This window comes from Lepus europaeus, chromosome 7 (genome assembly GCF_033115175.1).
Source record: "Lepus europaeus isolate LE1 chromosome 7, mLepTim1.pri, whole genome shotgun sequence".
NCBI lineage: Eukaryota > Metazoa > Chordata > Mammalia > Lagomorpha > Leporidae > Lepus > Lepus europaeus.
Window position 1 is genome coordinate 2,086,560 of NC_084833.1, and position 22,460 is coordinate 2,109,019.

General features: G+C 67.4%; 1 protein-coding gene across 1 annotated transcript in view; it reads right to left on the minus strand.

Annotated features, from left to right (window-relative positions):
- MUC5AC (mucin 5AC, oligomeric mucus/gel-forming) overlaps positions 1–13,269 on the minus strand; it is a 30,697-nt gene extending 17,428 nt beyond the window's left edge. Inside the window, exons 1-30 of the mRNA XM_062198512.1 lie at positions 13,197–13,269; positions 11,385–11,462; positions 10,615–10,674; positions 10,123–10,384; positions 9,792–9,906; positions 9,431–9,521; positions 8,787–8,896; positions 8,477–8,690; positions 8,264–8,389; positions 7,998–8,115; positions 7,710–7,848; positions 7,084–7,194; positions 6,673–6,742; positions 6,367–6,504; positions 6,120–6,284; positions 5,681–5,775; positions 5,221–5,347; positions 4,799–5,054; positions 4,668–4,720; positions 4,430–4,530; positions 4,138–4,289; positions 3,795–3,933; positions 3,590–3,703; positions 3,328–3,507; positions 2,372–2,611; positions 1,943–2,099; positions 1,615–1,743; positions 1,338–1,500; positions 861–904; positions 585–773 (exon numbers count right to left, since the gene is read on the minus strand). Coding sequence (XP_062054496.1) covers positions 585–773; positions 861–904; positions 1,338–1,500; positions 1,615–1,743; positions 1,943–2,099; positions 2,372–2,611; positions 3,328–3,507; positions 3,590–3,703; positions 3,795–3,933; positions 4,138–4,289; positions 4,430–4,530; positions 4,668–4,720; positions 4,799–5,054; positions 5,221–5,347; positions 5,681–5,775; positions 6,120–6,284; positions 6,367–6,504; positions 6,673–6,742; positions 7,084–7,194; positions 7,710–7,848; positions 7,998–8,115; positions 8,264–8,389; positions 8,477–8,690; positions 8,787–8,896; positions 9,431–9,521; positions 9,792–9,906; positions 10,123–10,384; positions 10,615–10,674; positions 11,385–11,462; positions 13,197–13,269 — 4,009 coding nt within the window. The remainder of the gene's footprint in view (positions 1–584; positions 774–860; positions 905–1,337; positions 1,501–1,614; positions 1,744–1,942; positions 2,100–2,371; positions 2,612–3,327; positions 3,508–3,589; positions 3,704–3,794; positions 3,934–4,137; positions 4,290–4,429; positions 4,531–4,667; positions 4,721–4,798; positions 5,055–5,220; positions 5,348–5,680; positions 5,776–6,119; positions 6,285–6,366; positions 6,505–6,672; positions 6,743–7,083; positions 7,195–7,709; positions 7,849–7,997; positions 8,116–8,263; positions 8,390–8,476; positions 8,691–8,786; positions 8,897–9,430; positions 9,522–9,791; positions 9,907–10,122; positions 10,385–10,614; positions 10,675–11,384; positions 11,463–13,196) is intronic.
- Positions 13,270–22,460: the final 9,191 nt, after the last annotated feature.

Genomic DNA, 22,460 nt, shown 5'->3' on the forward strand with positions numbered 1-22,460 from the left:
TGGGGTGAGCAGGTGTGGGTTGAGCAGGTGTGGGTGAGCAGGTGTGGGGTGAGCAGGTGTGGGGTGTAGGTGTAGGGTGAGCAGGTGTGGGTGAGCGGGTGTGGGGTGAGCAGGTGTGGGGTGCAGGTGTGGGGTGCAGGTGTGGGGTGCAGGTGTGGGTGAGCAGGTGTGGGGTGAGCAGGTGTGGGCCATGGAGGGGTAGAGAGATCAGGTCAGTTGCTCCCGCAAGCCACATCCTGAGAGAACACCCGGTTCCGCCCCAAGAGCCAGAGGGTGCGCGTTAGGCTCGGAAGCCCCGCGAGGACTCACGGGCCGGCTACCAGGGGCTGCTCACAAACCCTGCCTGCCTGCCCGGGGCTGCTGGTGCTCCCCTGGCTGAGGCTGTGCCCGGCCACTAGTGAACACCAGCGGTGGGCCCCACGCCTCCCAGTGACTGGGGAGGCCGCCCCCTGGCACCAGCCCATTGCTGTGCCCAGTTCCAGGACCAAGAGCCAGCACTGCCGCCCTGAGCTGGCGCGGCTCTGTCTGGAGCACGAAGCCGTGGCCGTGGCCATGGCCTCTGCCCTCAGCCCTGCCTGCCTTACCGGACGGGGCGGTGGAGAAGGAGAAGGTGGTAGGGGGCACGGCGGTGGTGGGACTGCAGGTGGAGACCGTCCTGTCGATGGTGCCGTTGGCCCCACAGCGGGCGGAGATGCAGCCGCCTGTGCCGTCGGTCGTGTGGTAGATGACAGTCCCCGGCTTGTAGTGCCGCCCATGGTAGGTGCAGACGCAGGCTGTGGGGACACGGCGGCCGGCCCGTCAGCCAGGGGCGCGGGCAGAGACCCGGGGACACCCACCCACCAGGAGGTGGCGCCGCTTACCCTCAGCGTCGTAGGCACAGCGCACGCCGCTCTCGGTGCAGACGCTGGCGGGAGAAGGGAGAAGGGGGCTGGGGCACGTGGGGCCGGCACTGCTGACCCCTGCAGGGGTGCCCTGGGGGCCGGTCACAGCCCCAGCCAGGACACACAGAGGCCCACAGGGGTCCCAGCCATCAGCCCTCAGGGTCACGCCCTCTGGGGGACCCCCAAATCCATGACCAACGGAGGAGAGGGCTTCCTCCCCACACGGGAGGACTCCAAGGGCGCGCAGCCCCAGGGCCTCCCTACACCCCAGCACCCCCACTCCGTAACTCCATGCCTTGTGTTGGCCTCTGAATCTCGACCCACAGACATCTGAGCTCCCAGCTCCACCTGAAACCCAGGCCAGGGCCCCGCTCCTAGCCCTCATGGGGTCGAGCTACCAGATGGCACCTGCGTTCCGGGCCCCTCCCCCCCCCCCCCCGCCGTCAGTCAACTCACCAGGAGTGACAGTTCTCGTCCGAGGGCACCGTGGCACCCGGCCGGTACGACTTCCCGTGGATGTGGCAGCGTGGGGCGGGGGGCGGCAGTGGGCATGTGGCCACACACTTCATCTCGTCCTCATCAAAGATGGGGGCCGTCGAGGGGCACTTGGGGTAGCAGCCTGGGGGCCAGAGCACCCTGAGTCCTGGCAGCCCGGCCGGGCAGCCTCAGCCCAGGCCTCGCCCGCAGCGAGGGGGCCCAGGTAGGATCCCGCCCAGCCGCAGGCCCCACCCACCTTCCAGGCCGGGCACGCTGTGCAGGCACTCTCCACTGGGGTTCCGGCATGTCCTCATGCAGGGAGCCCCACAGGGCTGGTAGTGCCACTCGCACTGGCCCTCGGGGTTGTAGAAGTCACAGAACAGCGCTAGGGGGAAGGGGAGGGGAGGGAGGGCTCAGCCGCAGCAGCTCCCCTGCACCCCACCCCGGGTGGGGGGCATGGAGAGGCAGGGTCTCCAGCCAAGACAGCTCCTAGCCCTGCACTCCTCCCCAGGCCAGGGAGCCGCGCCTGCCACCCCCTCCATCCAGCTCGGCAACCCTCTGGCTCCCCCTTGGGGCGCACTCACGGCACACGTCCGGGCTCCTCCAGGACACGCACACGCCCACCTCGTGGCAGGCCTGGGCGTAGGCGGCCACGGCCGTGCAGAAGCACTCGCAGTCACCGCCCGAGTCACAGGCGCAGGCGTCCTGCACGCAGGCCTCGTAGTACGCAGCAGGCTCCACCTGGGGGACACGGGGCTCAGATTCCCAGTTCGTGCCCTCCCTGAGCGGCTCAGGCCTGCGCTTGGCATGGGACCTGGGCTGGGGCCAGGAGGGTGAATGGGTGACCCCGATGTCCCAGGCTGCTCCTGACTGGCCTGGAGACCCTGGTTGCCCGGGGCTGACTCGGGCTCTCTTTAGGGTTAATGCTCCGGACCTACTCGTCTGATTACCCAGGCCCTGGGCCCGGCTGACAGCTGTCAGTCCACCCCGCCCCGCCCCGCCCCAGGACATACGTGGGCGTGGCATTCAGCGAAGGTGGCGCTGTGGATGATGCTGCACTGCTTCTGGGCCCAGGACTTGCGGTAGGGGTTGGCGGTGCAGGAGTCCCTGGGCGCCCGCGCGTCCGGGCAGGACGGCGAGAACTTCCAGCTGTTCCCGAACTCCAGCGCGTCGCCCACCACTGACTGGCTCCGCGTGGTGAAGTCGTTCATGGCGTTGTCGTCGAAGTTCCCGCACAGGCCACAGACCCTGCCCTGCGAAGCGCGGAGCGACGCGTGCGTGGGTGCAGGCACCCCCAGGGAGGAGCGGAAGCCCATGCTGCCCCGCGGGCCCTGGCTTCCCCCGGGACAAGTCCAGGCACCTGTCCCCTCCTGCAACGCTGCCTCCACCCTTTCTCCGCCTGGACTGGCCTGAGCCCAGGCCCCTGTGCCAGTCTGGACTGTGTCTCGGAGGAGGGGGGTCAGAAGCGCCTCCGTGAGCCGGACGGCGGCTCCCCCACCCCCGAGATACGCCCAGGCCCTGAGCGTGGAGCTGGGTTTGGAAACAGGGTCTGGGCAGAGACGACCCAGCTGGGACAAGGCCTGAATCCAGTGGCTCTTGTCCCTGGGAGAGGAGGAGACTGGGACCCAGACCGCGGGGAGGCGGCGGCTGTGGGCTGAGGGACACAAAGGTCAGAGCGATGGACCGCAGGCCGAGCGCACCAGGAGCCCCCAGGAGGAGCCTCCCTGCCCGCACCGTGGCCTTGGGGTTCTCGTGTCCAGGATGCGAGAGAAACAGCCCCAGGACACCATGACGTCTGGCAACGGGGTCTCCCCACTGCCCTCCCTGGGGGCTCGGCCCCCTGCCTTTCCCCCATTCGCTCCGTCCATCTCTCTGTCCCCCGTTCTTCTGCCCCTCGGTGTGTCCGTCTCCATCTCTGCCTCTGGGTCTCTGAGTCCCTCTCTGTCCACGCCCGCCCCGGGGGCCTCACCTTGAACTCGGGGCTGAGCCTGAGGAAGAGGCTGGTCCTCCTGTCCCACAGCAGCACCAGGCCGGCGTCAGTGTCGAGCACCAGGAAGATGCCCATCTGGCGGATGGAGTAGGGCGGCTCCTGGCCCTTGCCTTTCTCCACCACCTCCACCTTCCCATCGCTCAGCTTCAGCTCGTAGCTCTGCAAGAGGGCCCCACAGGTCAGCCGGCCCGTGGCCCCCGCAGCGCCCGCCCGGAGCCCCGCCAGCCCCGGCCACGCTCACCCCCAGGAAGATCTTGATGGCCTTGGAGCAGGTGGTCCCTGTGGTGCCACAGGGGACGTTCTCGGTGACGACTCGGAAGGCGTCCTGGGCGCTGACGTTCCCACCGCACTGGTCCTGGGGGCACAGGAGGCTGTAGGGGGGGCGGGGTGGGGGTGGGCCAGGGAGGGGGAGGGTGGGCCTTGTTCCCTGGGGCCATGGGGCGCACCTGCAACAGCGTGTACTCGCAGTCGCCGCTGAAGCTGTAGCGCCGCCCGTCGAAGGTGAGGTAGTGGCCGTCCCCGTAGACGGCGCAGGTGGCCAGGCAGGGCTCGTCCGAGCAGCGCCACTTCCTGTTCTCACAGGTGCTGCGTGGGGGCTGGGAGTGAGGCCAGCGGCCAGGCCAGGGGGAGGGGGCGGCCTCCCAGGAGGCTCCCGAGGGCTGCCAGGCGCCGGCATGTCGGCTGCACAGCCCCGAGAACACAGCGCCACTGGCTGGCGCCCAGCGGGTCGTCTGTCCGCAGTCCCCCACAGCCCGCTGGGCCCTCCTGGGGTCCATGCCCCCCACGTACCAGGTGTTGCACCCCGTCCAGATGGTCTCTCCGGGGCCGTAGCTGGCCTCGTTGTGCACACAGGGACACTCTTCCTCAGTGATGCAGCCGCCGAGGCCGTCGGCCACCAGCCCGTCAGGGCACACGCAGCCGGGCACGCACTGGGAGCTGTACTGCAGGGCCAGAGGACATGGCTGAGTGGCTGAGCGACAGCCCAGGGGCCCTGCGGGCCTGCGGAGCCCTGGGAGCAGGGAGAGCTGGGGGCGGCCCGGGAGTGGGGGCCACGGGGACCTGGGGCCGACTGGGGACTTACACACTCCATGTCCAGGGTGTGACAGCTCTTCTGACAGCCAGCCCCCGTGGCCCCGGCCGTGGCGTTGCGGCAGTCGAAGAAGACCATGGGCGCGTCACACACTGGGGAGGGAGAGGGGCCGCTCAGGGGGTCCCAGCCCGCCACACACCAGGCTCATTCAGAGGGACCCGGCTGAGCCCCGGGGGACAGGGGCCAGCAGCCCTGCTCGCCTAGGGTGGGGGCTTCTTGCGGGGCTCACCTGGGGCCGGAGCTGGGCCTCCAATGCAGGTCAGCGTCCCCTGTGTGCAGGTGCTGTGAGGAGAGAGGGGTCAGTGCCTCCCCTCCAGGCCCGTGGGCCCCCAGGACCTGCCCACCCGCAGGATCTCTTACCAGACGGCCCCGCTGTCGTGCACAGACTCGCCGTTGGGAACCACAGAGCCGCCATGGTAGCAGGGACAGCTGGTGGCCTCCACACACTTGCCCACGTCGTCCAGGAAGGTGCCCTCTGGGCAGGCGCAGCCGTCCACGGGCACGAAGCTGACGCCGCAGGTGAGGTCGGGCTCGCTGCGGGAGCGGCAGGTGGGCTGGCAGGTGCTGATGTGGTAGTGGTAGGTCATGGACTTGGGGCAGCTGCTCGTATGCTTGGCTGTGGGAAACCAGGAAGAGGGGCACTCAGGACACTGGTGGACACAGAGCCCAGGGGTCGGCCCTTCTGGCTTCACCCAGACGCCGCCTCCTGGCGTGCAGGACGGGGACCGGGGCAGGGCCACCCGTCTGGGGCAGGGCGAAGGGGTGGCTCGCGGCACACTCACTGCAGACGCCGTCCCGCCAGCCGCGGAGCAGCACGCCCTTGGCGGCACAGGCGCGCACGTAGGAGGCCAGGGCTGCGCACAGGCAGTCCTCGCTCTTCTCACAGTTGCAGGTGTCGAACAGGCAGTTCTGGGGGGCAGGCGAGGGGTCAGTGGGACGTCAGGGAGGCCCATGTCCACCCCCTGCCCGTGTCCCCCCCCCCCCCCCATCAGACCACGGTCCTTTGTATCTGAGATACAAGCGCCAGGCCCAGTGCCTGCCTGGCTACTGAGTTTCACCCTGTGCCCGGGACACACCCAGTGGACGTGTGGTGGAGGGATGAATGCGTGGCCATGGGTGGAGCCCAGAGACGGGTCTGGTGGTCTTGGGCCTTTGTGGCCTGGAGAACACCCCACCACCCTGCAGGTGGGCGCCAGGCCCTGGGCGGGGCAGCCGGAGGAGGGGAGGGGCCGCAGGCATTACCGAGTGGTAGGTGTCGGGGCTCACGGCGGAGTGGCACTGGGCAAAGGGGCCTTGGGCGTCCATCAGCCGCGAGCACCAGTGCTGGGCAAACTTCTCTGTGGACAGAGGAGACGCCGTGAGGCACCCGCGTCCCCCCGCAGCTGCGCCCTAGTCTGGGGCTGGGGGTGTCTGTCTCCAGGCAGACAGAGGCCCCACAGGGGTCCCCAAAAGCCAACCTGCACCGCGGACGCACCATCGGGGCCCTTCGGCCTCTTCTGTGGGCAGGTGGGCCCCTGCCTCGGGACCACAGCAGGGAGGCCAAGGGGCTGGGACCAAACCTCCCCCACCCGGCAGGTGAGGCCCCGCCCGCCCCGAGCCCCTGCTACGTGTCCTCCAGGACTCGTGTCTGTGACCGCCCGACCTGCCCCGGCCTGGATGCAGGGGGCGGGGGGCCCCGTACCGTTCTCCACGCTGAGGGAGCAGGGGTCCTCGAAGTTGTTCTTGACGTTGGGGCAGGAGGCATGGGTCTTGAAGGTGTTGAAGAAGGCGGCGGCTGTGCCCTCCACCACGCCGCTGATGGCCCGGAAGTCGTCCGCCTGCACGCTGTTGAAATTCCCGCAGAGACCTGGGGCGGGGAGGGCGGGATGAGGCCCCCTGGGCTCCAGCGCAGGAGGGTGGGCTCCAAGCCAGGCAGCGCCATGCCTTACCGCAGGTCCAGCCCCGGAACTTGGGCTCCAGCCTCACGGCCACCTGCATGGTGGGCACCAGCTGGACGTCTAGCTGCAGGCCCAGGTGGGTGTGGGCGATGATGAAGAAGGTGGAGGGCCTGAAGATGGTGACGTTGGCTGCGGACAGAGGAGCAGGGTGTGGGCGGGGACAGAGGAGCAGGTGTGGGCGGGGACAGGTGTGGGCGGGGACAGGAGCAGGTGTGGGCAGGGACAGAGGAGCAGGTGTGGGTGGGGAGCGAGGGCGGGCACTGGGGTGGGCCAGGGCGGGCGGGGTGGCACCCTCACCTGCGGAGACGGGCAGCTGGGTGTAGATATGGTTCACAAACACCTCCCCGCTGGCCTTGACCACCACGACCTGGGGGTAGAGGACAGGCGTGGGGTCAGCGCGGGCCGTGGCCAGCGTGGGCCATGGCCACTGGCCCCTCAGCGCCCTGTGGGGCTGTGCAGTGGGCTGAGCACCAGGGGCCTGCACGAGGGTTGTGGCCCGACGGTCGCTTTATACACACACAGGTGGACTTCAGTGGGAGCCGAGAGCTGACCGGAGACACACTGAGTCCCTCCTCGCGGGCTGGACGTGGAGGCCCCAGTGCCCTGACCCTGAGCTGGTCCCTCAGAGCACCCCTGCACAGTGGGCGCAGCCCCCGCGGAGGCCCTCCAGCCCTCGCGGCGCACGCATGGGCCATGGGGGATGCTCACCGTCTGCCCCCCGTCCAGGTTCAGCGTCACGCTCTTCAGGCAGGTCTCGCTGTCTGTCAGCCCGCACCTGCGCAGCTCCGCCAGCACGGTGAAGGTGCTGCTGTTACAGGACTGGGGACACAACGCGGGGCTCACACTCCACCCCCACCGGGACCCCGTCCCACCCCCGTGCTCGGGACCCCTGGCCTTTGGGGACACCCTGGCACCCACCAAGTGACGGTCAGAGAAGGCAGACACACACATAAGCTTGTCCAAACCTCTAGGGTTAGCGGCATCAGGACGAGCCCCTCAGCCGGTGACAGTCAGGGGTGTCCAGTGGTGACCTGGGCCCCACCCTGACACAAGCCAGCGGCCATCGGGGAACTCCGTGCTGGGGACAGGGCCTGGCGGGGCTGCACTTCCTGGTCTATTTATGAACCTGAAACTTGTCCATTTCATCTCTAACGAGAAAGCACCTGGGGTCTAAGGACCCCCGTGTCGGGTGGAGGCTGGGCCGGCAGCCGACTGACGCCTCAGAGCCCGGCCATGTCCCCATGGTCTCAGCATCGGGGACCCCGGGGGCAGCAGCGACGCAGCCCAGGCTGGGAAAGGGTGGGGCTGGTGCCTGGCTGGCCGTGTTCCCGCACCTTGGCCAGCACGTAGCTGCAGTCCCCGTGCACCGTGTACTGCCTCTCGTCGAACGTGGAGAAGTGGGCGCCTCCCAGCACTGAGCAGGTGCCCGGACATGGGATGTCCTGGCAGCTCCAGCGGCCTCCAGAGCAGGTGCTAAAAGAGGCAGAGATGGGGCCCGTGTGAGTGCCCTTCCCCCAGGAGGGACCGGGCCAGCTGTGTCCTGCCCAGACTGCTCATACCACGCCACCCTTGGTGGCCCCAGTCCCCCCGAGGGACCATCCCAGGGCACACAGGGGACCTACCACTCGGTGCAGTCCGTGGAGTATTTGGCTCCTGACGCATAGGTGGTCCCGTTGTAGGTGCAGGCGCACTGGGTCACGGGGACACAGCCGGCCTGGCCAATGTCGTCCAGCACCATCCCTGCAGGGTGGGCAGGCGTGTGACGGGAGCTCACCGTGGAGGGGACAGTCCAGCGCCCACAGGGGCCCTCCAGGGTCGAGGGGCATCTCTGTAGAGGCACGGCCCAGCCACCCAGCAGCCCAGCAGCCGTGTGTTTCTCGGGGCTCACCCTCAGGGCAGAAGCAGCCGGCCACGCAGTGGTCCTCGCAGAGCTGGGAGCGCTCGGGGTTGGAGCAGGTGTCGGCGCAGGGTGAGCGGCACTCGTGGTACTCCATGTCGTGGGGACACGTCAGGGCTGTGGGGCCCACAGGACTCGTTCACGGCATGCCCGGCGTGGGGCGCGGCAGCCTGCCGGGGTGGGGGCCGGGCGGGGGGCACTCACGGCAGAGGTCGGGGCCCCGCCAGTCCAGGGGCAGCCCGCCGGCGTGGGCGCACTGGCGCGCGTACTCGGCTAGGGTCTGGCAGATGCAGCTGGCGGGGTGGGCGCTGTCACAGAGGCAGAGGTCTTGCCGGCAGGCCTCGACGTAGCTGTGCACGTCCACCAGCTCCACGCAGCTCGCGAACAGCTCGCCGCCCAGCACCTCCTCGCACACGCCCTGGGGCGGGGCCGGGAGCCACGCTGAGTCCCAGCTCAGGGCACCCCGCATAGGGTCCCTGCAGCCCCTCCCCCCGCCCCTCCACGCAGGGCTCACCGGGGCTGTGGAGCAGTTCCTCTTGGTTTCGGGGGCCGGGTCCTGACACTGCTCCATGGGGCCATCCAACTTCTGCAGGTTCCCGAACTCCACGGGGGTCAGCCTGGTGTCTGCAGGACAGAGGCCCCATGGCGGCTCAGAGGCGACCCCTGCCGAGGCCGATTGAGCTGCCCTGGCTGTGCCAGCCCAGCTCCTGACCGTGCTGCCTGGGACACTCAGGGAGGGGGCATCTGTGAGGAACCCACACAGGGGCTGGGGGTCCAGAGTCCCTGGGCGGTGGCCCAGGCCACCAGGTGCCTGGAGCCGGAGGAGCCGGAGGGTGAACCTGCGGGACACGTGGTCCCCCACAACCGGACGCACCCATAGTGGGCCTGTGTGGGGCTTCCTGGGTCTGGCGGAGGGGACACAGGTGTGGTGTCAGGTGTGGTCAAGGGGGCTACAGCCCAGAGCAGCCACACGGAGAGCACGGGAGCTGACAGGTGTGCACACCTGTGTTCAGCTGTGCGTGTGTACAGGTGTGTGTGTGCCCGTGCAGGGATCATGCATGTGTGTGCATGTGTGTGCACAGCTCAGGATCCCTGCAGCCCCAGGAGCCCCGAGAAAGGGGCATGGACGGTGCCGTGGTGGCCGCGGGGTTCACTTACTGTGGGACAGAAACTCGCTGGACACGGGGATGCCGTTGAAGTCTCCACAGAGCCCACAGGTCTGGTTGGCGAACTTGGAGTCCAGCTCCAGCTAGAATCAGAGGAGACATCAGGTGCTGGCCCGCAGGGCCGCCCGCGACAGGGATAGACGATGCTGGGGGCTCACGGAGGAGACCCAGGCTGGGGGAGCCTCCCCACGAGCAGCACAAAGCCACCACCCAGCCTCTGTGTGGGGGTGGGGTCTGATCGTCAGCCGTCTCTCAGCCCAGAGCCCTCTCCCCGCTTCTTGGAGAGGCTGCAGGTGCATGGCCAGCCCCCCAGCCTCACCGGAGACCACGTGCGGCCCCCTCCCCGGGCTCACCAGCAGGCTGTCGTCCTGGTTCCACATGAAGACCAGGCCCAGCTTGGCCACCACCTTCAGGGAGCCGCTGCTGCGTTCTATGAGAATCCCAAACTGGCTGAAGGGCAGCTGCACCCTGGGGAGAGGGGGTGGGGCTGAGGGGCCAGTGGCCGGCAAGGAGAGGGGCCCTGGGCAGGCAGGGGACATGGGGCCCCGGGCAGATGGGGCCTGGGGCCCTGGTGTCGCAGAAGGGGCCGAGCTCAGTCCCACCCTGGACGTGCCTCCTCCTGCCCGCCGCCCGGGGCGGGGGCTGCTGCCTCCTCCCCCAGGCCCACGCCAGACCCAGACTCACGGGCGGCCGCTGACCAGGACGGAGTGATTGGTGAGCTCGACCACCAGGCCCTCCAGTTTCATGATGACCCTGCTGGGGGCCGCGACGCTGTCCTGCCGGCCGCGGCGCAGCTGCACGTTGAAGTCCTCGTAGGCGCCGCCGCAGTGCGCCGAGAACACGTAGTTGCAGAGGCCCGGGAAGCGGAAGACGGCGCCGTCGAAGGTCTTGTAGTGGAAGTCGCCCCAGGTGCTGCACACCCGGCCGTTGTGCACGGGGTCCAGGGCTGTAGCCGAAGCAACCACGGCCATTGGAGGTGACCTGCACTTCATGCGGCCACACCCACCCCTCTGCCGCCAGCCCTGCCTGCGTCCAGGAGCCCTGGTACCCCGCAGGTTGGGGGTGCTCTCTCCATGTCACCAGCCCCAGCCGCTGAGACGCCCTGGCCCCTGCAGGGCTAAGGAGGGAAGCCCCAGACCCAGCCCCTCCCCCATCCGGGCCTCAGGGCTCACTCACCTCGCACCACGGGGATGGTCCTCAGGGGTGGGACCACGGTCACCCCTCGGAGGGAGTCACCTGCAGAGATGGGGGCTCATGGGGTGCACACAGCCTCGGGCAGGGCTGGGGCTCCCACTGCCCGGAGGGGCATCCCAGGGCCGGGCCCCAGCACTTTGGGGGGGCTCTGGGCTCTGCATGTTGCAGCTCCCTGGCCATGGTGAGACCCCCACGGGGCACAGCGGGGACTTAGCTGGGCACTTGTCCCCTTTCTCTGGCGACTTTCTGTGTCTGGCTGCCACCCAGGGAGCCCTGGGAGCCGTCGGCTGCACTGGGGCTTCCTCAGACCATACCCTGAGACACTGAAAAGTGCCCGGATCAACCTCCACGGCTCAGACCCCACCTCGCCCCTCCAGGGAGCTACAGCTGGCGGGGCTGGGTCTGCCTTGAACTCCCCCAAGCCGCCTTGCTTTAGGGCATCAGGTGCTGTGGGACCCCCCCAACCCGCCCCTCTGCCAGGGCCTCTGAGGACGGAGCAGCCAGAGGCCACCCAGAGTTGCAGATGTCGCTGAAATAGTGGGAGTCAAAGGGAGGAACAAAGACGGGAACCACCCAGCTGGGCCTGTGGGGACGTGGGCGCCCCCGAGGGCCCACCAGCCTCTCTGGGCCAGCGAGGGAGCAGGCAGGGATGGGCCAGGGCATATACGAGGAGTGTCCTCCAGCCCCCTAAAGTCTGGCCTGTGGTGGTGGCCAGGGGCCTCAGAAGGGCATGGGCCAAGAAGTCAACTCACCGCTGGGCCCCGGTGGGACGGCAGGGAGGTCGAGGTAGGAGCCGTAGCTGGATTCTGAGGAGCCACCCTGGGCATGGCCTGTGGAAAAGGGGACAGCCTGAGGGACAGCCAGGCAGGTGGCATGGGGTAGGCAGGCTGCCAGCCACCAGGGGCAGCAGCCACAGAGGGGGGGCAGCAGGCCCAAAGGGCGCAGGTGGCCCTCATGGTGGTGAAGCTGTCTCTCTGCAGGGCTCGGGGGCCGGGGGCCTCTGTCCCCGAGGGCCAGGGGCTGTCAACTTGGCCCCGCAGAGTCCCTGGCATGGAGGGCATCCCCTCGCCCTGACCCGCGTGTCCAGGGGCCACTCGTTCACTGTCAAGAGTGTGCTGCGGTCAGCCTGGGCTCCATCCTGTGTGAGACGCGGGGGCAGGGGCACAGCCCAGTCAGAGCAGGGCCCCCGAGGGGATCAGACTCGGACCTGTGGGTTCCACAGGCGCAGGTGGCTCGGGTCTGGAGGGCACTGCCAGCCGGGTATGGTCACCAGGGCAGCGGGATGGCCCCCAGGAGCAGGAAGGCTGTTCCTGGGGTTGGTCCAGGCCGAGCCAGTGTGTGGGTGTGGGGGAGGTCCCCAGCCCCGGCCCAGCCCGTGTCGTGCTCCCCGCATGGGGTCTTGGCAGAGGCATGACCCCGCCCTCCACCTGAGCCTGGCTTCCCAGTTTCTGCTTCCGTCACTGGGGGTCCCCGGCCCAGGCTGGCTGAGCCTCTCCACATCGGCCAACCCTTCAAGTTCTTGTGCCGATCCCAAGGGGCCGGCCATGGGGAGATGGACACTGGTGACAGAGCGGGAGTCTGCCCCCCCCAACAGGTGCCATGCCCTTCGGGGCTTCCTTCCTCTTCCATTGGCCTGGAACAATCCGTGAGCCCCACCTCCGGGCTGCGCCCCAGGCAAGACGGGGACTGCGAGGGCCTGTCCAGGGCTCCCAGACACCCCGGTACGACCCCCACCCTGAAGCAAGCAGACACAGGGGCTGCTGATGGGAGGGGTGACACTGGCCAGGCAGGCACAGACCCAGACCCCAGGCTCCACGGGGCCCCTGGGCGCTGACCTTGGCGGCACCCCGAGCCTCTCCCACCCACCATGTCGGCCTTCAGGCTGCTCCCAGGCACGGGGCAGGGAAGGCGCTGGGTCCAGCAGGGCTCCGAATACAGACCCTGGCGGGCCCCCCTGCTCAGAGCACACAGAGCACATGGAGGCACCGGAGGTTTCCCGGCTCTGTCGCTGCCGGAGGCGGGGCAGCGGCAGGGACCCCCGGGCTGTGCGAGCCAGGTGGCTGTGGCAGCAGGGCTGAGGCTGGCTGTCGGGCCCCCAGGAGCTGAGTGCTTGGTGCCTGCCCTGCCCCAACCTGGGAGCAGGGGTTGCCTGGGGACCTTGCACCCTTCACCCCCAGCTGGCCCAGGGGACCCCCTCAAGGCCCAGGGGAGCTGGGCGTGCGACCAGGCTGGCGAGCAGGCGATTGTCCTGGCCATGGGGCCGCCCGCCGAGGGGGCAGGGCTGCAGGGGTGGGGCAGGGCCTCCACGGGTGCCGCGGCTCCTGCCTCTGCCCCAGGGAGCGCCCAGCCATCTCTCCCCAGCCTGGCAGCCTGAGGCCGCTCCTGGTGACACCGGCTGGGACCCTCTCACGGACACATTCAGCCTGCCCGGAACCCAGACAAGCACTCTGCCCACTGCCCACCTGGAGTCAGGCCCCCCTCCCACCCAGGGCCTGGGGCAGCGGCCAGGGGCTCTGTGCCACGGCCAGCAGCGTCCTGGGCAGGGTGGGCTGCTCCGATCTTACCTGTGTGCTGGGCGCAGGCCAGGGCCAGGGCCAGGGCCCAGAGTGGGGCCAGCTTCCTCCGGCCGACGCCCATGGTGTGGAGCGTGGGGAGACGTCCCTGAGGGCGGCCTCTGAGGAGAGCCCCAAGTCGGCGGCAGCTTTTTGTAGCCCCAGAGCTGGCTCGGGCCCCAGCAGCTTCACGTGGGTGGGCGGGGCAGGCCTGCAGTTCCCCTCACCCAGGTAAACAGTGGGCGCTCACCTGGGATTGGCCAGGGGCCAGCGGCTGGCAGAGGTGGGTGTGTCCCAGGTGGGACCTGCTTCCCCAAGGCCTCCCCCCAGTCCTGAGCTGCAGGGATCCCGCCTGTGTGTCCCCCTCCCGGACCACATCCAGGCCCTGGAGATCCTGGAGAGGCCATAGCACGCCTGGGGCCATCGGACGCAGCTCCTGGGGTTGCCCCTGGAGGGGGGCTGTGGGCCGCAGCCCCCAAGCAGGCAACAAAGCCCCTCCCCCCACCCAGGGCAGGGACTGGGAGACCCCACCAAGGCAGGATGGCGGCGAAGAGAAAGGCTGGGCTGGGAGGGCCTGGGGTCAGAGAGAAGCTTCCAGGCCTTTCTGAACATTGGCGTCCGGCTCTGCGGGACCAGGCGCAGCTCCTCTGGTCCCTGAGGTCCCCTCTCTGTGTTATGCCTGCCCCATGCCCCGACTTGGTCCTGGTGCTTTGGAGAGAGAACAGCAACTTGAGGGAGAGGGACGGGGGGGAGTGGCCGCGTGACCACGCAGGAGAGGCAGTGGTAGTGACGTAGAGTCGGCGCTCTCTCGCACAGGAGGGCAGTTAGAAGCCCCAGTGCCCTGGGCACAGCTGGCCGCCAGCCTTAGGGCTAGCCCCTGCGTCACCTGGTCTGATGAGGCCGGGGCGCCCAGGGCAGGGTGTGAGCGGTGAGCCTCCCTGAGGGTCAGGCCCAGTGGACGCGGCTGGCTCCAGAGCACTCGCTGCCTTGTGGGTGGGACACACGGGTGCTGGGGCCAGTGCTGGAGAGACTGCTGGTGGCCACTAGGCCCCAAGGCGGGTGACCACAGGACTGCCCTCCTCACGTTCTCAGCAAGGTGGTGGCGGCCAGGCCGGGGTCCACACCCCGACCCCTGACCCGGCTGACTCACAGCCTGGCCTTGAAGGGGGCACACCCTGTATGTCTGAGGCCAGGGCCACGCCACTGCCTGGAGAGGCCTCCAGCCCCACACGACGCCGGCCGGGCCACTGCGGGATCCAGGCCGTGGGAAGCCAGCACCGGGGCGGGGGGCCGCCTGGCTGGCCCAGGCTTCCCGTGGGGCCCGACTCCGGCTCCTGAACTGCCAAAAATGGACCATGGGGCTGACCGGTCCCTTGGAAATCGGGCCAGGCCTGAGTCTTCCTGAGGCCTGAGAGACCCACCCATCGCAGGGGCTCCACGTGGCGCTCGGCCCCGCTGCCCAGCCCCTGTGGGGTCCCGGGGGATGCACTGCCTTCCCCAGTGCAGTGGGACAGAACGAGCCCAGGCTTGGGAGGCCAAGTCAGCGGGGTGCCCAGCAGCCTGGACGGTGTGGGGCTGGCGACTTGCAAGCCCGGTCAGGGTCCCGATCCTGTGGCCTCTTGAGCAGCCCCCTCCCCCGCCCCGGGCAGCTAAGGCACAGCGTTTGCACCGCTGAGCTTGGGAGGCCTCGTCCACCGGCCTGCCACGCTGGCCCTCAGTGGCACAGCTGTGTGTGTGTGGCCACGGGCGGGGGAGGGGCGCAGGGGCTGGTGGGGGAGAGCAGGTGCACCCCTTGGGCTGAGCCTGCCCCAGCCACTGCGAAAAGAGGAAGGTCCCGCACTCAGGCGGGAGGTGGTGCAGGAAGGGGCTGTGGCCGGGCCTCGGTTTCCTCCTCGTAAAAGGGGGGCTGCAAGGAAGGGGGTCCCCCAACAGGAATGGAGCCAACAGGCCCCTCATCCCAGCAAGACGCTGTGCAAGGGCCCCGTGACCCCGGAGCCTTCACCCCCATCACTACGTCCCCAGGGTCACTCCGCTCCGGGTCCGGGCTGGGCAGCGCTGGCCTCCTGGGATCTGATAAGCCAGTGGACTCTCACGAGGGTCAGGCAAGGAAGGACCATGGGTGGGGTGGTCCAGGCATCGCCATGGAGACCGCAAGCTTGTTTGGGCCAGGACAGGGCGGAGGCCCTGGCCGCGAGTCAGAGCATCGCGGCTCGCTGTCGTCAGGGTGCTGCCCGGCCTCCGGCCCCTCTGATCTGGGACAGGAAGCGGGCGGCGGGGCCCCGATAGGCGTGCTGGCACTGACTCATTGGAGATTGCACCGGGGCCAGCCCGGATCCTGCTGGGAACGGGCCCCACGGTGGGCAGCCTGAGGCCCCCACACGCCTGCCCTTCTCCGTGAGTCCAGAGCCCGCGGGGGATGAGCACCGCAGGCAGGGCGCTCGCCCAGCTCCCCACGCCTGGCTGCCGACACAGACTCCGCCCCAGCCCCCCTGGGGTCTCCGAACTCCGTGCTGCTGGGGTGTGCCGCCCGCTCGGCTCCCCCACCGCTCAGCTGTGGCCACTGGGCTTCCAGCAAAGTGGGGCCCCAGGTCACTGGCCAAGGTGAGCAGGGCAGGCCTCTGGCTCAGCACCCCGAATCCCGGGGCTGGGGCTCCCCCGTCCGTCCCTGTGGTCAGACACGTCCTAAGGCCTGCCTGGCTCTGTCCAGGGGAGGGGAGAGGGGCGATCCCGGGGCAGGGGGCTCCAGTCCAAGGCAGGGGGCAGCGTCCTGGCACTGTCACCGCCAGCACCCCCTCTGTGCCCCCGCCCCTGTCCAGTGGGAGATGGCTGCTGCCCGAGGCCGAGCCACGTGGACAGGTCGGCGTCTCGTGCGCAGAGCCGGGTGTCCGAGGCCCGAGTCATGTCGGAGGCGCGGGGGATGCTATGCTATGGAAGTGGGCAGTGGGGGAGGGACCCCAGCCCCACGTGAGTAGTGGGATTTGAGCTGAAGACGGGCGCATTGGAGCCCCCGACCCTACAAAGCGGAAACGAACTCCAGCCTGGGGCGGGGGAGGCGCCCGTGTGAAGTTGGGCAACCCCGAAGATTACGGGAATTATCGCGGCTGTTGACAGAAAGGGCAGCTCCGGACACGGGCTCTCACCCAGCAGCACTTCCGTGACAAGGAGGAAGGCGTCTCGGGTTTCTCCCTGGCCTTACGTGTGGGGCCGGTGTGGGGCCGCGGGGAGCCGTGGCGGGCCGGCCTGCCCCGCGCGCGGATGTGCGAGGCAGCCAGGGCTGGGGAGAGGGCTCCGAGCAAATTTGGTTTTGTGGCGGGGCTGCACTGATTGGAGCCGTCCCACAACTGTTTGTCTTCTCTGAATCACTGGGCAAACAGGATGCCCTCCCAAGCGCTGGCCGCCTGCGCAAGCCCGGGCCCCGGCCGGGGGACCTGCTCCGGGCACCCGTGTCCGTGCCCAGCGAGGCTGCCAGTCGCCCGGTCTGCCCAGGGTGGGTACCCTCCTCCTCCCCTCGGCCCCTAGGTTCCCCCCTGCGGCAGCCCTGGGTCACTCGCTGCCTGGCCCCTGAACACCTTCAAAGCCCCTCTCGCAAGTGGGGGTGCCCTTGGAGGGGGGAGGGGGCCACAGGCCCTGGGGCAGACCCAAGGCCCCCTCTGTGGCCATCACCGGGCCATTCTCCCAAGCCTGCTCTGTCCCCTGACCTCGACAGTCCCGTGGGACCGTGCTGATGTCACCTTGCCAAGTTCCTACTCTCACCCTGTCCCCTACCCGGGCCAGGTGTGACCTCTGAGGGCCACCTTCAGGGTCAGCCACATGGGACAGTGGCCTCCGTGAGCCCCGGCCAGGCGTGGGGCAGTGAGGTGACCCAGGGCAGAGGAGGGTCTGCAGCTGGGAAGTCCACCGACAGGGTGCCAGCACGCAAAAGACCTGCTTCTCAGCAGAAAATCTCTGGAAAGGGAGGCACACCCGTGTGTGCATGGGCACAGGTGCACGGGAGGCCTCCCCGTCACCCTCACCGCAGCGCCACGCAGCCCTCCCCGGCGACGCCGTGGGCTCAGCTTGAAGTGTCCTGCCACGGCCCCCACACAGACGCAGCTTGGGGACATTACGCCGAGGTACATGTGCCAGACACCAGGGACAGTCCTGGGTGGTGGCACTCACGGGCGGTCCTCGAGCAGTCAGACCCACAGAGACGCGAAGCAGAGGGGGAGCCGGGGCCGGGAGACGAGGACCTGCGGGCGCAGGCACGGTGGCGGCCGCTCACACGGAGGTGCAGAGCCCTGAGCCTGCGCGGAGCCCCGCAGCGAAGACACGGCGTCCCCATCACAGTGCGGGCTCCCCGCCCAGCTCCGGCGTCCGGCCACTGCAGGCCCGGGGCGGCCACCTATGGCCGAGGGGCTGGACCCCCGCGTTCTCGCCTTCTGGCTGCAGTCATGCCCAGCCCAGCAGGGACTGAGCCGGGGCGGGGAGGAGGGATCTCGCTGTGTGTTGCTCTGCCTTTCACGTACGTTAAAAAAAAAACTTCAGACTCAGATTACCTTGTCACGTTAGGTACACACGTGCATGTGTGTGTGTGCACTTTGCGTGTGTACGTGGGTATGGGTACACATGTGCGGAGGGGGTGTGTGTGGAGTTGAGCATGGATGTGCACACGTGTGTGCAGAGAATTGTGGGCACACGTGTAAGTGTGTATGTGTGCAGCCATGTCCAGTGGCTCCAGCAATATTTATTGAAATAAATACTAACCAAGTTGCTGTTCGCATGTCCATAACTAAGCTTCTATCTGAGGTGGCTGGGTTCACTCTCGGTCCTGGGGCAGCACTGGTTTCGTGGTGAAGCCGCCGCCCCGACCCCCGTGCGCGCACCGTGGGCAGCGGGAGCATCTCTGTGTCTCTCCGTCTGTAACTCTACCTCTCAAGTGAATAAGTGAATACACAAATCTCTTTTTAAATGTGAAAACCAAACTCAAACAACTGCTTTAAAAAATAATAAAGAGGAAAAGAGAGTGAGGGCTGTGGCCAGAACCGGGTCTTCACCAGGAGCTGGTTAGCAACGTTTGTTACAAGGAAGACGACGAGGAATCCAGAGACGTGGGCGCGCCCCGCATCCCGCAGCTCTGACGTAGGGCCACGGCGAGGCCCGGTCAGCTGCAGGTGTGCGGCCTGCCCCCCTCGCCCCTCCCCTGCCCTCGTCACCCCCGGCCCCGCCATCCATGTCTACAATTGGCCCGCCCAGCGTATAGGGCTTGGGGGTCGGCCTCTTCCCGCTCAGGTTGGCGCTGAGCAGGGACACCGGGGGTCCGGTCACCTGCGGAGCCTGCCCGGCGCTGGCAGAGCTGCTGGGGCCGCCTGTGTGCCGGCCTCTCCTGGGACGTCATCTCCGGGCTTTCTGAGGTTGGTGTTCAGGTTTCTGAGACGCCACCAGTTTCGGGAGCGGCTGCGCCATCTCGTTTGCCACAGCAATGACCAGCAGGTGCCCACCCCAGCCCTCCACTGTCGCCAGCACCTGCGTGGTCACTTCAGTCTCCGCCACCCAGGCGGTATGGAGCCGTGTCTCTGGGTCCCCTCACGGGGAGCCACGGTAAGCACCTTGGCGAGAGCCCGTTGGCCTCCCTGTCTGCATTGTGGGGTTGGAACGGGGCTCGGGGCTCCAGGTCCCCGGGCGTGCCGCACGGCTCTCCGGCCGCTGGGCGTCGTGGCTTCATGCTCTGAGCGGGCGGGTCCCGGGGCCGGAGCAGTCACCCTGATCAAGCCTGCGTAGCACTGCTTCCTGTGTGCGTCCCGTGCTTGGTGTCATCACAGCCCGGCCCGGCCCTCGACCCCGCAGGTGCCCCTGCTAGCTTTTCTTTTCTAATATTGCAGGGTGTTTTTTTTTTAATATTATTTATTTATTTGAAAGTCAGAGTTCCAGAGAGAGGGGGGCGGGTCTTCCATCCGCTGGTTCACACCCCTGATGGCCTCAATGGCCAGCGCTGGGCCAGGCCGGAGCCAGCAACCAAGAGCTTCATCAGGATCTCCCTTGTGGGTGCAGGGGCCCAAGCACCTGGGCCATCTTCCACTGCTCTCCCAGGCCATAGCAGAGAGCTGGACCATAAGCCGAGCAGCTGGGACTCAAACTAGCACCCATATGGGATGTGGGCATCGAGGGTGGCGGCTTTACCCTCTACGCCACAGCGCTGGCCCCGTCACCCCACCACACACTCACACACACACCGTGCATTTAAAAATAATCTCTCAGGGCCGGCACTACGGCATGGGGAGTGAAGCCACCGCCTGCAGTGCCAGCATCCCACGTGGGCACAGGTTCAAGTCCCGTTTGCTCCTCTTCTGATCCAGCTCTCTGCTATGGCCTGGGAAAGCACTGGAAGATGGCCCAGGTGCTTGGGCCCCTGCACCCACGTGGGAGACCCTGAAGAAGCTCCTGGCTCCTGGCTTCAGATCAGCCCAGCTCCGGCCATTGTGGCCACGTGGGGAGTGAACCATCTGATGGAAGACCTCTCTCTCTCTCTCTCTCTCTCTCTCTCTCTCTCTCGTTGCCTCTCCTTCTTTCTCTGTGTAACCCTTTCAATAAATAAATAAATCTTAAAAAAAAACCCTTGTTTGCACCCGCCAGTGCCCCTGCTGGTATTTTGCGGGAGCTGAGTGGTGCGGTTAGTTCTGGTGGGGACATCGCGAGCCTGTGTTAGACGCAGTGCAGGTCTGAGTGGAGGTACGGACGGCTCTCGGTGCCCAGCCTGCAGTGAGGAGCTGTGGCCGCCTCCCCTCACCACCCCCTGGACGCCTCGTGCCCCCTTTGTTCCTGAGCTGTTGCTCACTTCTGGCTCTGCTCTTGCGTTCGCCGTCTCGCTAGGGGTTTGCTGTTACCGGCATTTTCCCGGCTGTCGGTGGTTTTCCCTGTTGCTCTGTCTGCGGGTTCGCCGATCTGCTCCCCTCTCTGCTGTGGTCCGTGAGTCCGTCTGGCGCCCTGGGCTGGGGTCTGCTGCCCCTCCCTTTTGGATGTCACGTCTCCATGTCCTTCTGTTCACGGATTCCTCTCCTGAGACCCCCACCCCCCGGTGGCCCACGGCTGCTGACTGGGAGCTCCGTCTCCAGGCGCCCGAGGGAGCCCCCGTCTGCTCCCCGTTGCAGGTGTCTAACCCGAGCCCGCTGTAGTCGGGGAACACGCCCTCAGCAGCCGAATGTGGTGCGCACGTCAGCTCTGTGGGGTGGCCGTGGCTACGGTCTGCCGTGGCTGTTCCGTGGGCACTTGGAAAGCCCGTGTGAGGGGCTGGTGCTGCGGCACTGCGGGTTCAGCCCCCACCTGTGATGCGGCGTCCCACGTGGGCACTGCTCCAAGTCCCGGCTGCTCCACTGTCAGTCGGCTCGCTGCTGCTGCCCCGCCACCTGCCTGGAGCCCGGTCTCCTGTCCAGTGCAGCCGTCTGGGGAGTGAACCAGCACACTGAAGACCTAGCTCTGTCTCCCCCTGTAACTCTGCCACTCAAATAACTCCATTTTTTTATTTAAAAGAGTCAGAAGTCCGCGTGCGTTCTGCTGTGGCTGGGTGGGGCTCGCTGTGGGCGGAGGGCCGACCTCGTTGGTGATGGCAGTGAGCTGTTCCCACGGAGCTGTTCTGTGGCTTGGAGGGCGCTGGCGTCCGTGCCTCCGTCTGCTCGTGTTTCTCCTCTCGGTCTGATTGGGTTCCGGCAGACCTCGGGGACACCTCTGGTGAGGAGCTGTCTCTGTCCCCTCCCCTTCCCCGTCCCCGCTTTGGGCTGCAGACTGGTCCGGGCCGTGGCATGTCGCCTCATCCTCTCCCCGTGGCTGAATGGTGTCGCCACACGTGGACGTTCCACATGACCCCTGTGAGCACGGAGTCCACTCTGCCCTCTGAGTATGAAGACTGCTGCTGGGAGCGCCTTCGCACGAGGCTTCTGCAAGCTTTTCATTATACTTGGAACACAAAATGGCCAAGAGACGGAGCGTCTTCCATCCCCTGGTTCACTCGCCAAATGCCCAGACTCTGAGTCCAGACCAGGCTGAGGCCAGGAGCCAGGAGCTCCATCCAGGTCTCCCGCGTGGGTGGCAGGGACCCAAACATGGGGACCATTTTCCGCTGCCTTCCCAGGCACATCAGCAGGGAGCTGGATCGGAAACAGAGCAGCCAGGACTTGGCCCGGGACTCCAACATGGGATGCCGGAGTGGCCAGCGGTGCTGGCCCCTCGTGCAAGCACACGTTTCCGTTCCCTGGGAGGATGTGTCCAGGGACAGAACTGCTGGGCTGTGTGCTAAGCACGGGCTTAGCTTCGTCACAAAACTCCAGGCAGCTTTCCGGAGCGATCGCCCCGTTTCCACGGCCGCTGCCGTATCGGAGAGCACCAGTCTCTCCACGTCCCGGCCAGCACTTGGCGAAGCTCAGTTGAGCGTTGCTCACTATTCCGTTTGCTTTTTACCTGTGCACCTGCGTATATTCAGAGCTGTCTGAAAACCGTAGCATGCTTCCCTCGCTGATTACGACGCACTTCCTGTAGAACCGAAGAGCTTCTGGTGCCAGGCGCCCTGTGCAGGTAACAGTGCCTGGAAGGAGGCAGGACGCAACAGGCCTGGCCGCCGCTCTCCCTGCCTGCCTGTGCCTCCGTGCGCCTGTGCGGGCCGACAGCTTCGTCCTCCCCACACGAAGACGCCTTCCACGGTGCCCTGGCCCCTGCTGTGTCTAAGGAGAGGCTGACCCTGGTCCTAGGAGACTTCGGCGTGCAGGTTGTCTGGAACTCACTGAACGGCGTGGTTTTTCGAGTAGTTTGAATTTTCCCCGGTGCCTTACTGATTTGGGTTTTTCATCGAGGCGTTAGTGGTTTTAATCCTTCGAAGCGTCCTGAGACTTGGCTTCCTACAACCCCACACGGGTGTCGTGTGAGTGACGATGCGGCCAGGCTGGCGGCACTGTCGCCAGGCCCTGCACAGCCCTCCTGAATTTCTGCTTAGTCAGCAACTACGGAAACAAGGCGCTGGAACCGCGGCACCGGGGCTGGGCCTGGCTCTCCCTTGTTTCTTCCACTGCGCCTGTGGGGACTGTGGAGCGTCGCGGTCAGGTGCACACGCACACACAGCGAACGCGGCTGTGGGGCGCCCTTGCTGTCACCACAAAACGTCTCCGTCTCTGTCTCGTGCTCGGCTCCGATGCCAGCAGAGCCTCCCGAGCCTCGTCCCGGCTGCCGGCCTCACCGCCTCTCTGCCCTTTGCGCTTGCCCTTGTCTGGGTGTCCAACTCGCCCTGTGCCTCTGACAGGCGGCGCGGAGACTCAG